Source organism: Galleria mellonella, unplaced genomic scaffold (assembly GCF_026898425.1).
Source record: "Galleria mellonella isolate WM207_F2 unplaced genomic scaffold, CSIRO_AGI_GalMel_v1 utg132, whole genome shotgun sequence".
In the NCBI taxonomy this organism is placed as follows: domain Eukaryota; kingdom Metazoa; phylum Arthropoda; class Insecta; order Lepidoptera; family Pyralidae; genus Galleria; species Galleria mellonella.
The window spans coordinates 5,153,267-5,171,748 of NW_026441989.1; the positions used below are offsets into that span (position 1 = coordinate 5,153,267).

At 34.0% G+C, this 18,482-nt stretch overlaps 1 protein-coding gene across 1 annotated transcript; it reads right to left on the bottom strand.

Moving 5' to 3' along the window:
• Nucleotides 1-125: 125 nt before the first annotated feature.
• On the bottom strand, nucleotides 126-16,801 carry LOC113518267 (trafficking protein particle complex subunit 8). The gene is made up of 18 exons (XM_026903103.3): nucleotides 16,428-16,801; nucleotides 14,352-14,513; nucleotides 13,879-14,167; nucleotides 13,662-13,800; nucleotides 12,998-13,085; nucleotides 12,825-12,925; nucleotides 11,923-12,111; nucleotides 11,272-11,372; nucleotides 10,921-11,169; nucleotides 10,175-10,457; nucleotides 9,372-9,572; nucleotides 8,078-8,375; nucleotides 7,222-7,513; nucleotides 6,599-6,737; nucleotides 6,013-6,223; nucleotides 5,111-5,373; nucleotides 2,428-3,218; nucleotides 126-817 (listed from the first exon to the last, which is right to left on the bottom strand). The coding sequence occupies exons 1-18, from the start codon at nucleotides 16,582-16,584 to the stop codon at nucleotides 553-555; spliced, it is 4,218 nt and encodes a 1,405-aa protein (XP_026758904.2). The 5' UTR covers nucleotides 16,585-16,801; the 3' UTR covers nucleotides 126-552.
• Nucleotides 16,802-18,482: the final 1,681 nt, after the last annotated feature.

Here is an 18,482-nt window from a genome sequence, read left to right on the forward strand (position 1 = left end):
TCAAAATTTAGCGATATTAAAAACCACTCCTAAATTAGTATGTGTTTTGCTTCTTATCAGGACAGAATATCATTTTCCGGAAACAACAGGTGAGCATTTCACTTGGTGTAGAAATTAAAATAAAATTTCAAATTAATCTCACATATATTATATATAATAATATTAACACAGTTACTACGACCTGTATAGTTATATGTACAAGTGGGTATGATTGTAAGCATTTTAGGTATATCGTAAAACTGATGTAAAAAAGTGTAATATGAAAATTGGTTCATAAAAAACATAATAATATTATGTAACGTATATTTGAAACTGTACACTTCAATGATATTGTGTTTATAGAATAAATATTTATTTTAAATATTTTTTTACTCAAATAAACGTCTTTTATTTTCTATACAAAGTTAGATAATATGGGTAATATGTAAACCATTTCAATAAAAAAATAATCATTATGAAAATTAATTCAGAAATCTCGGAGAAAGTGATGAAAAATACAAATACATTCTCTTCTTGGAAATTGGTTAATAATAAATAATTATAGTGGTATAGCTAAGCAGATTGGCGGACAACTAAAAGCGAGGCGTTGTTAGAGCAGAGAGTGGCGGGGCGAGTAGTGGAGTCGACGGTAGCGGTGAGAGTGAAGCCCGAGCCGACGAGGTAGGATCCGGGCGCTGCACAGAGCGCGCTCATACGCAGCCGACGCGACGAGAACCTGTCGATGCTCACGCGAACACCCAGATCTTTACTCTCCTCACCCTCGGCGTCGGGGCCGTTATGAAGTGCGCCCGCCCACCCGAGTTCTCCAAAGGAGTCCCTGTTTTACAAAATTATTCTTTACAACAAGGACATATGACTGCGTTTCCATCAATATCTCGTATTATTATGATACATCTTATTAGTATAATAAAATTGTAATTAGACGATGTTGGTTTATACATATAAATGTACATTTAAGAATAATGAGGGAATAAATGAAAGTATAAAAAATTAAAATTTGGTATGCTTTAACTTTATAACTAAAGGCGTATATAAGGTTATTTTCTAGGAGGAAGGAGAATTGATTGACCCCTTATAAAAAGCAATATGTACTCTCAAACGCGTTTTTTCAAAATTGCGTTCAAATCGTGGTCACCAGAAAACCCTGGAGTAACCACGGCCTATCCGCCCTTCTTAAAAACGCCTGCATATACCCCAAATAATCTCTTTTGTTGGTTTTCCTATTTTTGAAATCTATACCAAAAAACTAGTCTATACTAATTTTATATACTTGTGTAGATCCGGGCTAGATCGCTAGTCCAGAAATAAGTAAATTACGATATCCTGTGTTATGAAGAAGCATTTGATAGTACATTTCAGCCACAATTCAGATAAGTTCGTTTCCTAAATTGGTCCGACTGGGAATCGAACCCGGGACTTTATTTAGGGAAAGCATCGTGGTCAGTGCAATAAGGAGGCCGTCAATAATTTATTTATTTATAAAACATTACTTCTGCTTGTGTAGATGTTACGACATCAAAATACACAATCATGTATTAGATATCGCATTACATGATATAAATAAAGTTTTATATTATATTTTAATGAAAACAGGGAGTTAACTACAAAAAATCAAATTATATGAAGTTGAAAATAATTATTTATCATTTAATCGCATAAAATTTTGGTAGGTTTCTTCCCTGACACATTAACTTTCAATGCGCTTGGTGATATATTGGCTGACTATTATTATATAATTTAGATTTTATATATAGAGCATCGAGCCTCAAAAACGGGTCAACTTTTTGCCAGCTAATTGTCAAATTAGCGGACTCATTTTTTTATCAATATTCTATATACTTACGCATAAAATGCATTTCTATAGAGATACTCTATATAATCTAAGTGATATACCTATATAACTCGCTTTTTGCCAATTCGTACGCATGTATTTCAGATGCAGGAAAACTAATGAAATTGACCAATTCTAGATGAAGTATCACGATAAAACATATAATAAATTTTAAGATGGACATCGTACGTACACGTACAGCCATCGTCTATACAATTTCATTATATTAGTAAGATGTCAATAATTTACAAATACTACTGACCAGCCCAACTGAGATTTCATTATGTGATTGTGAACACCTTTATTAACAAAATGTATAATAATATATCTTATATATTACAAACGAAGAGATGGTAAGGTATTGTCAATAATGGGGTTTTAAAACCCCATTATTAGCAATGTACACTTGCAGGTCAACCTCCCCGTAGTTCCGGCTGAAAACCGTAGAGTAACCATGAATTCTCTCAATGAACTAACTGACCTGCTTCATCCTCTCCTATCATCTCTGATTAGAGCCCCGCCAATGTATACTGATAGTACAGGCGGAGTTAGCACTCAATTTTTACCCATAAATAAAGTTTTAGCATGTTATGTACCTGCTTTGCTGTTGTGTCATATCTATAAATACGTTTACTGGAACTCCATAGCAATTGATGATATTTATAGTTATTGGAATTAGACATAGTTTCTTCTGATGAAAGTTGTGATCAATTAAATTTGTATGTTCCAGTTTGAATAATACTATATTATCTGTTCTAGTTTTCTTTTTAACATCTAGAAAATCAATTTTGCTGTTGTTCTCCTCGAGTTGCAGAGAAGGTATTTCTGGTTTTAGTATTTCTGTTTCCCATGACTGGGCCTTTGTAAAACATTCCAGCCACACGCAGTGCTGGCCGATAGCTGATCGTTGTTTGGCTTTGTCTACAGCTACCCATCTTATAACAAGCATGGATTGAATTAGACCAGATCTTTGATTGCCTGTATCTTCAAAATTCATTTCGAGAAGAGATGTTCTTGAGTCCGTAACAAATTTTGAATATGGAATGCTGTTAACATCTGCTACACTCTCTCTGTGATCTTTAGCAATCTTCAGACATGAATAATCTACCTTTCCCTCAGGCATTTCTCCTAAATTCCTTTGAGCTTTCAATATAGTATGAAGTTTCTCGTACGCAGTCAAAGGATCATCGCTGTCCTTTGCTGCGGTGATATCAGTCAATTTCCATTGTCTACTCAATAACGATGCTTCCAATATTTTTACAGCGATATTTTCATCTTTCTCACTAGTAACATTTTTAAACTCCACATTTAAATTCATGTTCTCAAATACTTCATTTTTCACCGTCCTTATACTGCGTAGAGGTATTACAGACACTTCAACCGCTTCCTGTAAAGAATTGTAAATGTTATTATAAATAAACAAAAATATTAAGTGTTTTAAGCAAGTAGTGTTTACAACCATGCCTACAGTTGTAATCACTTAGTGCTTAAGTAAATTGCAGACTTAAGTAAGATAGATTTAGGTCAGACATTTATTTACTAGTCTTTACTTGCTACAATGTGTGTGACTTAATTACATTTAACTATAATACATTCCAGAACAAATTAAATGAAGTCATAATCGAATATTGTTTTAATTGAAAACCATTCAAAGTTGATTAGATACGTAAGACTGCCTTTTAAGTCGTGTCGTTTGCCAACCTCTCGCGATTATTAAAAAAAACATATGGCATTATCATCTTTTTTAATTTAGAATTCGAAAACAAAACAATGTTCTCAGATTGGTCGAATAGTTTTATTGTATCGTCTATTCAACAGTGACAAGTCGGTTGTAAAAATGGAAATATCTAAGGAAAATTTGCGAAAGTAAATTTTCTTTAAAAGGGATTATCGCGACTTCAGTACTTTGAGGGCATCATTCCTGTGTTTAGTGATGCAGCACCATGTCTTAGGAATGTAAAACGGTGATATTAAGAATTTCAACGTGGGCACTCTAGCCTCAGTGACAAGCCACGTGAAGGTCGTCCAAAAACCGTTATGACGCAAGAGAATATCAAAGCCGTGTGGCAGCTAATCTTCAAAAATCGTCATGTGACATACCGTGAAATAGAGGCATCCGTGGGCATTTCAGGGACCACTGTCCAAAAACTCCCGCACGAAGAACTTGGCGTAAGAAAGTTGATCTCTCGTTGAATACCACATTTGCTTAGCGACGACCAAAAACACCCCGTGTTAATTGGTGTCGCAAAACTCTGCAGCGATTCAACCGAGGAGAGTCAAAGTATGTTTATGATATGATTATTAAGACGAGTCTAGGATATATGCTTAAGATCCAGATTCAGATCCAGACCCAGACAGTTGACTGCTGCTTAAGCAGTCAACTGTCTGGATCTTTCAGGATGGGCCAAAATCGACCAAAATAATACTCACGGAGCACTTGGAAAAAAAATGATTGCCACAAGCAAAGGGTGGTCACGTCGCCCCTATTGTAGTAGAAGATCGTAAGACGGTTACTTCTAACTGGTATTTTTGCTAAAAGTTGTTTGCTAAAAGTCATCACCGAATTTCGAAAAAAAAAATCAATACGTCGTATGACACTACACCATGACAATGCAAGTTCGCACACCGCCCACCTAACAAAGATGTTTTTGAGCACCCAAAATGTCGAAATTTTAGATATTCCGCCTTATAGCTCTGACTTAAGCACAAACGATTTTTTTACGTCCCTCAAAATTAAGTAAAGTATTTGTGGTCAACGTTTCAGCTCATCCGAAAAAGCTATTGATGCATACAATACGACCATTTTGACGACCCCCACTTCGGAGTGGAATAAATATTTAAAAAATTGGTTTGAACGCACGCAAAAGTGTATTAAATATCGCGGAGAATTCTTTGAAAAACAATAAATGGTAATAATCTGTTAGATTGTATATATTTATTTCAAATGACACAACTTAAAAGGCAGCCCTCGTAGCTATGAAAAGTTGACGAAATAAAAGTGATTTCAGAGAAAAAAAAACAGTATTTCTCAAAAAAAAAAGCTTATTTAGCAGCTAATTTTAAATAATAATTTTTAGTCAATCGGTCAGTCAGCTTACCCTACTGGTACTAGTAGGAATGTTAAGTTATAAATGTGAAAGTATGCATGTTTGTTATTTGTCACATTTATTTGTTGTTGCAATTTGCTGTGCAACAGTTTAAAATAATGTCTATATAAACTGATGTTAAACAAAATTAATAACATGAAATGTAGAGTATATGGCATACAGTGGCACTGACCGTGACCCGAAAGCGGAAAACGTGTCGCAGCAGACGATAGGGGCGCGTGCGATCTCCCGTCTCGTAATACGCCAGCAGCAGCAGTTCGGGCGCTGTGGACCGTGGCCGTAACAAAAGACGAGCGCGCGCCGCCGCGCCGCTGCGAACTGTGCTACCGCGTCCGCTACTACTACCGCTACCGCTATCGCTACTACCGCCACGAAGAGGCCGCGCGTGCTGCGCCGCTCGCGCCCGCCATGCCTGTACTCTACCCATCCGCTCCTCTGTTGCAACAAATAGAATAGTAATGGATCTCAACCGCTAGTATATTTGCGATTTCTTATTGATAATCTATACCAATAGTATGAAACCTGAAGAGTTTGTTTGAACATGGTCTCAAACTACCAATTAGATTTGAAAAAATATTTTTGCATTTGAAACCTAATTTGAGGAAATTATAGGCTATTGAACATCACAATATAACCTAGGGCAAAGCCGCGGGATACAACTAGTCGCATATAAATCCAAAATTTTATTAAACCCATTATTATGATATTATTTAAAATCCTGGTACTTTGTTTAACAAATAAATAATCAGTATAATAACAACGCATTTACCGCCCACTTGTGGGCACTTGTCTCTCCCTATAAGAGGAAGATGGTAGTTTACTAATATGGCGATAATCAAGCGGTTTCGTATTATTTCGGTTTTATGTATTATTGAGATTTTATTTTACAATTTCCTTCTCTTTAAAATAATGGCATTGTTATTATATAAACAAGAAATCTAAAAAGATATCATGAGGGCAACTGAAGATTTCGTCTAGTTATAATTCATTGATATTTTGAAAGAAGATTAAAAGTGGTGCACACCAAAAACTTTATTAAGAAATCAAAGATATAAATTAATATGTGTAATTTACCTGCATAAACTGGTTGTTCTTGGTATTTTTCTAAATAGAGCGCTTTAAAGTCGTCCTCTTGAATGTCATCGTTTATGAGAGTAATGCATTCAGGGTGAGAAACAGCTATGTGAATGTTTTTCATATCCACCGGACCGACATTTCTTAATTCCATATCAATAGCTCGAATTTCTCCACTTATTGCATCAGAAGGGGTCTCTGAGAATGTCATCTGTAATTAAAAAATATTCTTAATCACTCGTGAGGTAAGGAATATTTTTATGAAAAAAATACACACTAGCAGCACCAGAGAAATTGTCGACATATTGCTGACCTTTTAAGAAGGTATAAACTCTTTTTTACAGGTACTTTTATACATAACTTGTTTGAAAAAGTTATTTGAAATTATTATCATAAACGATACGTAACATGTATTAAAATCAGTAACATGTGTTTAATAATTACAAGCTATAATTTCCATTACGTTAGCATGATTGGAACATAAATTGACGAAGATAAAAAAAATCATATTTTATGATGATAGGTTGTGCTGTAAGACGCCAAGAGCTCTGTTAACTTACATCGACAAGTATAATTTAGATATTACCTGTAAACAAGGGGTCTCTGGAATAACATTTATATGGAGCCGTTTGTCGAACGAGTTTGTATCAGATAGTAGATTAACTTTTCCTGATATCATTACACTATTCCCATTTCCATTGCCTCCCTCTCCCGCATTTATTAACCTGTGATATTAATAAATGTGGCATGTCGTTAGCAAATAAAATGATAGTAAATTTTGAATGGTAAAATTCACAAGATTTTAGGGTAATCCCCGCAATCCTCTGAAGCAGTAATAAACAATAGAACTGTGGATGCCCTCATATGTGAGAAAATTTATTTTACTAGTTCCTTAACTTATTTATTCGGATCTTTACCGACCAGAATTAGTATAAGAGATATTCTACATACTAATCTTGTATATGGATATCTGTGTACACCTATTTTTAACTTATAAAGTGACAGCAGTATACATATAAATATCCTAATATAATAATAGTATATATAATATAATAGTATATATTATATGTAACAGTGAAAAATAAAAAGATTTTATCATTTTATTTAATTACAATTAGTATAAAAAATCCTAGATGAAATATCATTTACTAAACAACCACCTTAGAGGTTTGCAGTGATTTTCTTTAAAACAATATAGAAAAAACTTACTTGTATGCTAAACCGTGTATGCATAGTTGACCAACTTTCAAAGGAGTGACCGAAAATGTTAATACTTTTGTACATTCACCTTCAAGAAGAACTGACTTTATTTTCTGTCCATATATTATGTTACTCTCAAGTGCTTGACCAGCTGCCACAAATGGCTCGTTATTTAATACTTCTTCTTCGTGCCCCTCTGTGTCATTTGTAATTGGTACAAATTTCCATAATAATTCCGCATCTTTCAACAGTAGCGAAATTTTTAATGGGTTCCGTAAAGTTAATGATATCTGCAAAGGTTCTGTAACAAATTATAAATGTATTTAGCAAAACTATATAGAGTAAAACTATTCAAGGGTATTTCTAATTTATTTAGAATTGATATAATTTTAATAATTTTATCGAATATAAAATAAGGCTGGTAACTCATTGGCAATGTAACTGTCGTTACTCGTATTCCCAGTTTGCGATTATCACTTGCGATCTGGTGAGCAGCATTCTTATCTACTCCCTTTTGCATAATAAAAGAAACAATTCAAATACTAGAAATAATATTAAGTCAGATGTGGCTTTAAATGTCACTAGGATCCAATTATTAATAATTGTCTGGCATAATCTTGCATTTTTTCTTGATCAAAATATTTTTTTAACAGAATTTTATAAATTAATTAGTAACATTCGCGACCCCGTACAGGCAAACGCATTGTAAGATGACTCTCCACTAGATAGAGTGACGATCTCAAAAGCATTGTAGGGAGTCAGTGGATGCAGATGGCTCATGACCGTTCCTTATGGCAGTGTATGGGGGAAGCCTATATTCAGCAGTGGACAGATAATGACGATGATTCTATTCTAATTATCGTACCTCCTTGCGGCACGATAGGATTGGCGTCCGTGCTCTCTGTGTACAAGTCGACGGTGGGCTTGAATATCATGGGAACAGCTCCCTGCGCCACCTGGAGGAGCATCTCCTCGAGCTTGTACCAGTGCAGGTTGTGCGCGGAGTCGGCGCGGTGCAGCGCCAGCGAGGAGGCGGGCACGCGGCCCGGCGACGACAGCGGCGCCGGGCCCACGCACAGCAGCGCCGTGGCGCCGCGCTCCAGCAGCGGCAGCGGCAGCGGCGGCACCGCGTCGCGGAACTCCTCGCAACTCTCTATCCATTGCTAATAATTGGAATATTTAAAAAAATGAGTGGTGACAAGTTTCGCTTCCTGTAAGGCGCACTCGTGCATCACTGAGGTGTTTTTTTTAAATGAATGATAATGGTATGGTAATCCCGTCTGCGCTATCGGTATATACTGGCGGGGCACCAGTGATAGATGACTGATGAGGATGAAAGCAGGTCAGTTAGCCCATCCTGACGAATTCAACTAGAATTAGTCACAATAGTTTCCAGGGGAAAACACGCGGAGATCGACCTGACGGGGTATATTGCTGGTAATTGGGCTATTTGACCCTATTACTAACAATCCCTTCCCCCCATCACTGGGATGGTACGTTGAACAGATTTTCTTCCCCGAGAACAACTAAAATCTTCTAGATATAATATAGGTTATATTTGTTATTCAGTGTTTTGTCATTTTATTTCAAATTCAAAATTTAGGGGAAAAGATAAAACACTTAAAACAGGTTTATTTAATAGGTATTTGATGTTTTTATGAATAAACTAGTTGATACGATTAGATATCCATTCAAAAATTGTTTCTCTCCAGAGGGAGACTTTGTACAAAAGTCGATTGCGTGGGTACCTGTCCCATTCGTGTTTCTACCGTGAAGCAGTTGTGTTTGCATGGCTGTGTTTCGGTTTGAATGGTTGGATATGGCGTGAATTTACTGGGTACGGAGGAATAACACCTGAGTCCTCAGGAATGGCAACGCATAGGGGGTATCATGGGCGAAACAGTATACTCTGTTATGTCCATGCTACTGCTCATGTCTATAGGCGACGGTTACCACTTTCCCTCAGGTGGGCCGTCAGCTTGTTTGCCATTCTAAGTTGTATAAAAAAAAAACTAGTCGTTTTCATTGTAACGAAAAAATATTGCAGACAAATCAATCATAATTTATTAAAACAGACTAACTTTTTAGTCGAAAGTTGCGTATTTCAAATTGAATACAGATAATGCAATAATGAAATGACTAAATACAGTGCTAAGTACCTGGTGCGCCAACATGTACTCGCGCAGGAAGGCGTCCTGCTGGTGGGGCGGCTGCGGCGCATGCGCGGGGCCGGCGGGCGGCGCCAGCGGCCCGGCCAGCCACTGCACGGCGGCGCGAGGCCGCCGCAGCGCGCTCGCCAGCCGGCCCAGCGCGAACTGCACGTGGTCTGTCGCCAGCCGCCACCCGCTCCCTTCATACACCTGCATATCATACACAGCAATACGTACTCATTCATTATTACACCAATAATTCGGTCGGGAAATAAGGCAAAGAACGTTAAAAACACAACCAGAACACCTAGACTGAAAGCCCATTTAAAAAGTTCAATGTGTTCATACAAACTTTAAAATGCAATCTGTATAAAGATGAACTATCTAGTATCTATATTGTATAGGGGACAGGATAGGGATCGTTATTAACAGAGATTAGCAGCCCGGTTGTTAACAATATATTGTGTCAGGTCTACTTCCACACGGTTCTTCTGGATACTATTGTAGTTAACTCTTGATGAATTTATCACGATGGGTTAAATGCAAGCCAAGCCTCGTTTATAATAAAAATATATGTTAAGCAAGAGATATAGAAAAAAAAAAAAGATGCTGAAGTTAATTCTAAAACCAATCTATCTTAGAATAAAATTTCAATTTGAAATTAAGCAAACCTAAGGACTAGCGCCCATGGATAAATTTGTAACAGACCGAAGTAACAATTACTTAATTAGGTATTGTTAATGGATAAATAGTACATTATAACAGTGAGGGTCACACTACATTTCATTTATAGTAACTGTGCATACTGTTACCTGGTAAGCCTGTTTGTAACATCGATAGGCGTGTTTTTTTTGTCCAGCTTTTGAGAACCTGTGCCCAGACAGAACCATGTGGAAAGCATATTTTCTACACATGGCTTTAGAGCCGGGACCCGCCAAAAAACAAAGAGCTGCTTGTTCAAGTAACATAGCGCTCCGCAAGTCGCTGTCTTCTGACGTCATGCGAATTAACTGTTTAGCTGCTTCGCCATGAAGGCCTGCGTTACTTAAACATAACACAGACAACAATGTAGCTCTAACGGCATATTGGACCATTCTGTAAAAAAAATATAACCATATTAATTCTATGAATTATAATAGTGATGACTATATATTGTAAACTTGCATCGTAGTCATTTTATGAACGAGTTAGATTTTTATTATGACCAGAGGGCTTATTAGAAACTTTTAAAAGCCTGACAAACACAAGTTCGAGCCTTTAAACTTTAAACTGACCTATTTTTTTTATACTCTTAGTACCAATTTGCAAGGCAACTAAAATCTATAAAACAATCAGGTGATAAGCGCTCATAACTGGTCACCGGTATGTCTGTAATATTCATTACAGATTAATAAAATAATAGTCGTAATATTGGGAGCTTACAAATACAAAATTACGATAAATGTCTCGTTCATAAAATATTTAAAATACAAGACTCAAGCAATTTCTATCATTTATCATTCGACAAATTAATGATTGTAACTAAAATATTTCGTATTTATTCAAATTAAAAACAAACCTGCATGTATTTAAATAGGTTACAATGCTTTCTTCCATATAACCTTGAGTTTTGCGATTCGAATCTCCCGCCATGAAAGCACTAATTGCTGCCATTTCAAGTGCACCCGCATAACACAGCCACGCACTGTCAGCATAGAATTCCCGCTTTGCGGTATGGTAAGTATCAAACGCACGCTGCCACTGACCACACATAAACCACAAATCACCCAAACGGCGTAATTGAAGCTCTGGACAGTCATTTGAATATCTAGAAAATTATATTAAAATTATTTATTACAAATTAGAGAACACAAGTTGTTATTAACACATTTGTCATTAATTACAAAGAATTTAATGAGACTAAACATACATTACAGTATTATTGACTGTGGTATTTCCTCCTTTTCCTGTTCCAAACCATCTTTTTGTTGCAGAGAGCAATGATCGACTGACCCCCTTTCTATTTGCAACCTTAAATATTACAAGTAAACAAATTTATTTTTTTAGTAAATGCTAAGTATAAAAACTATGGCATAGACTTAAATAGAATAAAATTAGATTTTTTTTTCTAATTTCTTTATGCCAAAAGTTGTTTTATTGATAGTTAATAGTTTATAAAAAACGACCAAAAATTTTACGTCTATGATGTCATGATGAAAAAATAGATCCGGTTCAATGTCTTTATACATTGTTTTGCCTTCTACCGGATTTTTTTTATTAGAATAAAAACTTTCGTATCTCTCAAGTTGGAACAATGGAACAAACAATACACATTTAAATTTCATTAAAATCAGTTGAGTGGTTTCGGAGATTAGCGTGTACAAACATCAGGTTACAGGATGTTTATATCTATCCTTGCCATGATTATTTATTTGAGTGCACTAATTTTGAAGCAAATAATCGTGATAAGAGCGCGTCAGTTATGCATATCTCTGTATAGCATCATAACTACTGGTTTTGGAATACTAATTATTAATGTAATTATAATTGACTTTTTTATAAACCAAACAAAAAGTTTTACCGCTTCAGATAATTGAGATATTTGTTTCTCCAAATAAGGCAATAATGATTTAGAAGCATATTCTTGCAGGAATTTTTTAATCGCTTCAATATCGTTCGCGTTTAAAGCTGCTCCGTGAACTTCTGTTGTGTAGTCGGCGACTTTACCAGTTACACTGACACTTTCTGAGCTACCAGAAAATGAATGCGTCTGAAAATAAGATTTTTATTTTTACACATATATAGTTCTATATCGACGGCAATAATAGACTTAAAATAGAAGTAGAATTTCTACTAATATTGTATGAATAAAATGTGTACATTTCTAAAGATGACATAGGAGATGGATTCTAGAATGATGAGTCCTGACCGTTTTCGGTCACGGCGACCGCTTTGCCTCCTCTAATTTTATTTGTCTGTATTGAGGGTAAAATAGGACTCTATTTTCCGCGCTTAGCCTCTCATTTGGGCCGTTGTGCGTTTGCATTGAGGGTTATAAGATTATTTGTTGTTGGTGTTGGTGTGCTCGGGTTTGGCTTACATAGCCTTATCCTATGTATCATAGACAAATCAAACAGATAAATCAGCGGGATACAACTAAATATTAATAACACGATTAATAACTGTATATTTTTGTTACAAAAATTATTGTCATTACAGAAACCAATAACAATAAGTATAATTTGTAATAAGATAAATAAAACCATCAATAATAATAATCACATATCAAGTTAAAAATTCCTGACTAACTTTATATCTTTTGTTCATTCATCAACAAAATATGCTATTATATTTTTGGGCAGTAGGGCCAGCAGGATGAATTAATGATGAAGGTAATTCATTTATCTTCGTCATTACAATCTTTACACACACCCAAAAATCTAAAAGCAAAAAACAATTTAAAAATTAAAATTAGTAACATACTTGCAGACTGTTGGCGTTGTCATATACATCATTTTCAGTGGTTGTCAAAGGATGTAGTAATTCTTGATTTGTTGAAGATGTTATACTACTGGTATCATCAGCTGTCAAATTCAGGACATATTTATAAAAGTTTTCAATTATCATTTAAATATAAGTGAACAAAACTGACATACCTGTATTTGCTATATTAGATGATGTTATAACGGGTTGTGGTTCAAGAGGAGTAGTTGGCAAATTTGATAAAGAGACTGAATTATCTGCCTGCAACATTAAAAATATTAAATTATACTGGGTTAGATTGACTGCAAATAAAGCAGAGATATATCAAGAAAATGACTTATTAAATAGAAAATGTTGGATAAAAATTATCTATTTATTAATAGCCGTTAATGTACGCAGCTTGACTGATTTATTAAGCAGTTAAAAATATCTTAGCATAATATAATTAATATAATAAATAAAATATAATTAATGTCTAATTGTCAAGTATTCAAAACTATTTAATTTCTAAAATTATAAACTATTAGGAAGTTAATAGGAAAATTAATGAATTCTAGATGACACATGAAGATAAAACATACACCAGATTTTAAGTTAGACCTTCAGGAATAATATTATGAAAATCACATCCAATTTGGTGCAGTAGTTTTTGCGTGATGCCGAATTAAACATAAAAATTGTCAAAATCTCTAAAACTTATTGTATTGGCATCTACTGGTCTTATTAAGACTTCATATTATACATATATTTTTTAATATCTCCCATATATAGACATTGTCTAGTTACAGTTTTAATATAATAGTAAGATTTATTATAAAAAAAAAAATAGTGACTTACATCAAGAGTACGTTTTACGCAATTAGTCCAGTAATCTGTCGATAAGTGAGAGTCTGTAGTACTTTTTGAATTAATTGATAACAAAAAACAGTTATTGGCTCCAAATGTTTGTTTTAGCGTATCAAATGCAGTATCTGCCCTGTAAATAATTTAAGAGTAGCATTGTATTAACATATATTAATGTATATTAAATTACTCTAGTTTAATACAGCCATACTTCTCTTTAGTTACGCATGATACATCATGCAGTAGGAGGTAAGTTTTCAGAACTCCACTGTTGAACCACTTTGGCAATTTAGGCGGTGTAACATTTTGCAACTGGGCATACTGTTGATTTAGGGAATTAAAACAATCAATGATGTTTTCTTCTTGTGTAGTTCCCACTATAATGCATGCCAAATAATGTTTCGTGAATTCATGGTCTGATGGAAACTGAACTTCAAGATAAGTCTCCCTCCAAGCATCAAACCATGGCGTTAATTGAGGGACATCAAATTTACGGCCTTCTGTAATATAAAAACTAAATTATTATTTACAATGAACTATATAAACATTAAGTTATACTTATGATACATTAGGATAAACTCAGAAGTACTATTCCCTAAATTTAAATATATAATGGTTCTAAAGCAAATCTGGCATGCACTATATTAATATGAGATTTTTGAATAAAAATATCCCATAGCATACCTAAATCAAGTGATATAGTTTTCTCATTATAATTATGCAATGCAGCATTGTTTAGCTGCCGCCGTGCTTCCATTGGTTGTACTGGCTTCCAGTTTACATCTCTAATGATAATTTTCCAATTCTTTACAGAACATATACTTCCACCTGGATCACGAAACTGGCCTAGATATTAATTTTTATAGAGTATAATATATATTTTTACATTATTAATACTGGTTAACAAGCTATAATTAATAAAAAAGTAATGACTATCCTTAAAATATTATAAAATGTGAAAGTGATTTTGTTTATTATCAATTAGCCCCTTAAAAGCTTAATCAGTTACAATGAAATTGGTATACATAAACTATATGACATGAAAAAGATTATTGGCTTCATTTTAGCCCAGTCAGTGAATATATTCCAGCTATGCAGACCAAGTTGGTAACAACTAGTTATCTATAAATATGAAAATTATTACTCTTTGGTATACAGGTGTCTGTAAAAAATGTTGGCATTTTTTAAATTAATAAATAATTGGACAAAAATACTGCATAATATATAAGCAGAGGCAGATTATCCCTGAGACAAACTAGGCAAATATCTAGGAACGCGAGGTTATAAAGAAATTTTTAAACAAAAAATAAAATAAACAAAATTCATTGTGTCAGTTAGTATCTAAACATCTAGTTATATAATATAAAAAAATATTAATACAATTTACCCAAACCTTGGTATAGCCTTAAGAATGTGTTTCTACAGTAGTCAGCAATTACAGTAGTGAGTAGAGTTTTACATGTCTAAAGAGAGTGAAAAATGTTTCCTCTCAACTATGACAGATAGGTGTTTAAATTAGTTAGCAATACTTAACATTTAATCAAACTTATTGCTGTTTTTAAACAATAAAGATTTTATTGGCAATTTTACATGACAAAAACATAGATATAAAAACTTCTAATGTTTTTCTAACAATTGTCATTGAATGTGATTAATATAAATTTTTAAATAAATAAGTCATAGCTCCAGTCATTAATGTTTACTAATACTAGTACTAGTTAAAATTTATATATATATACCCTACTAGAGGCTTGTTGGCAAGGTACTTGCCTAAAGGTGCTCTCGATATTCAATCTAACTCTGAAAATAAGAGAGATTCTGGATTTCTTACCCTTTAAATAAAACTATCATATTAGCATTAGATAAGGTAGAAGAGTATAGCTCCTGTAATGCTACTTATGTACTCATATTAATATTAAATAAATTATCCAAAATTAAAATACTTAATGGTGATAAATGAGTAGGGAGAAAGGGATTTTTAGTAATACAGACTACTAGTACCATTGCTAGTTATATACCCTATCAAGTCAACCTCTACATGGTCTCTCCTTAAAACCATTGTGGTGATTTCTAAGTGTATTCATCACAATGGGCTAATTGACCTGCCTTTTCCTTCTCACCTATCATCCATTACTGGTGCCCCACCAGTATATACCATTAGCGCAGGCATTCCATACCATTATCATATATTAAAAAAAAAAAAATGGTGTTAAATATTACATAAGTGCCTATATGATAATTGGGAAATATCTATAACATTATTGAACATTGTTAACAACACTTCAATAAACAATTACTGATTATTTTATTTTTTACTTATCTTTCAATAAATACTTGCACATAGTACATCTTATATTATTTTTTCTGTGTCAGTTGCATGTATTAGTCAAATTCATAAATTATTTATTTATTTAAATCTTTATTGCACCAGAACATAAAAATATACAATGACAGTTAAACAATTCAAGTAAAATATAATAACATAAATCCCAGATTAAAATACATATACATAAAAGTACAAAAGGTGATCTTATCTCTAAGGCAATCTCTTACAGACGACCTTTGGTTAAAGAAGAAGAAATAGAAGTGGGAAGGATTTCTTGGGAGTAATTATTGCTATCACAATGATAAAATTTATCCTGAAAATAAGTTCCTTACCAACTTTACTATTTTAATAGTAGTGATTATAATAAAATGATTACTTGTGATTTATGTTACCCACTATTTAATCATTCCTAAATGATGAAATTAATGAATTACCTTCCCAGTCCAAGTTTGCGAAAGGTTGCAAAAGCTCTGCTAATGACAAATTGTTTTTCGATACTATATTATCTACTTTTGGACTACACAGTATTGCAATTATGGGCGAAAACGAGGATTGAATAAACTCTTGAGCTGTTTTTCCAGATTTATTCATGATATTTCATTTAAATAGTGAATACTGCACAAAATTATCCAGACGCCCTAATAACGTCTGTCAATTAAATGACCAACACTGTGACTAACAAACAAATGTCTAATTAAATTCTTTGTTTTCACAATGTGATTTTATAAATAAAATTAATTAATTAAACAGAATTTAATATCTTCAAATGGTTGTAAAGAATCAAAATGATCGAATATTCGATATGTCAAATTTGACACAAAACAAATTATCGCTACGTTATAAGAGTTGGCACCGATCTTATATCAACGGAACCTGTATAAAATTTCAAATGCATGTTACCTCATCGAAGTAATAACACAATAATAATTAAAAAAAGAAAGATAAAGAATATCTATATATACTTTTATACAGTATGTCGATATCGATAATGGCCATAAGAAATCTAACTATTTCATAATATAAAATTTCAGATTTTATGAAAAACATGGACAATGAAATAATTACCTATAATTAATTACTTTATTTCACTCTATTACAATTTAAAATATCTTTTTTTTACAGATAAGTAATGTATGGTATAGTAACCCCGCCTATGTTATTAGTATATGCTGGGAGAGTACCAATGAGGATTGATAGATGAGGATAAAAGCAGGTCAGTTAGCCCATCGTGACTAATTCCATAAAAAATAACCATGGAGATTTCCAGGAGAAACCGTGTCGAAGTCGACCCGATTAGGTATATTGTTAGCAATGAGTCTGTTATATACCATTGCTAACAATCCCTTTTCCCCAGTTGGAAGTATCGTACTAAGTCAAACAGCATCTAAAAAAAATATACGTACTAAATATAGTAAAATAGAAAAATGTCTATAGGGCGGATGGCATTCTCTATTAATCAACCACCACGCCTAGCAGAAAGAGCAAATGGCGATTTATCACAACTAAAACTACTATTATCAAACTCAAATATCAAACTAAAAAAACTGCTTCAAAATCTGTTGCGTAGTTTTAAAGATTTAAGTATATTAATATACTTTTTTTTATACAACTAAGAATGAACACGCTGACGGCCCTCCTGATGGAAAGTGGTAACCGTCGCCCATAGACGTGAGCAGTACCATGGATATAACAGAGTATACTGTTTCGCCTGTGATACCCCCTATGCGTTGCCATTCCTGAAGACTCAGGTGTTGTCATATACCCTGTAAATTCACACCATATACCACCCTTCAAACCGAAACATAGCCATGAAAACTATTAAAATAATAAAATAATATGTATATGTATGTATGTATGTATGTATTATAAGTAAGTATTTTATCTATGCATTTTTGCCATCTTATAGGTAGTTCATTCATACCTTTACTAAAAAAATCATGGGGGCGAGAATCAATAAACTCTTTGAAGGCGGTTTGGATTGCCACATCTGAGTTCAATCTTTTTTTTCTTGTAAGAAGTTGTCCAATTTCCGGAAAAAATGGTAATCTGTTGGAGCAAGGTCCGGGAAGTACGGTGAATGTTGCAGACATTCCAATTGTAGCTCATCTAACTTAGTGATTGTTGTGCAGTGTGTGGTCTTGCGTTGTCGTGAAGCAGCAGTGGCCTAGAGCAGTTAACCAATCTCGGTTGATTAACAGCTAGTTCTTCCTTCATGGTTTGCAGTTGCTGATAATAGATATCTGTAATGAACGACACCGGCGCTAGTCCATCAAACACTCACAAGTAACTTTTCCTGAGTCAATTTTCGTTTAGGGCGGCTTGGCTGAGTCTCCAGAGTTCAGACGTTGCGACGAGCGCTTCTGATTATCGTACAGTATCCACTTTTCATTACAAGTAATTATTCGATTTAAAATCCCTTCATTATTGTGTCGGTTGAACAAAGTAACATAATAGTCGACGCGTGTTTGCAAGTTCGATTCACTCAATTC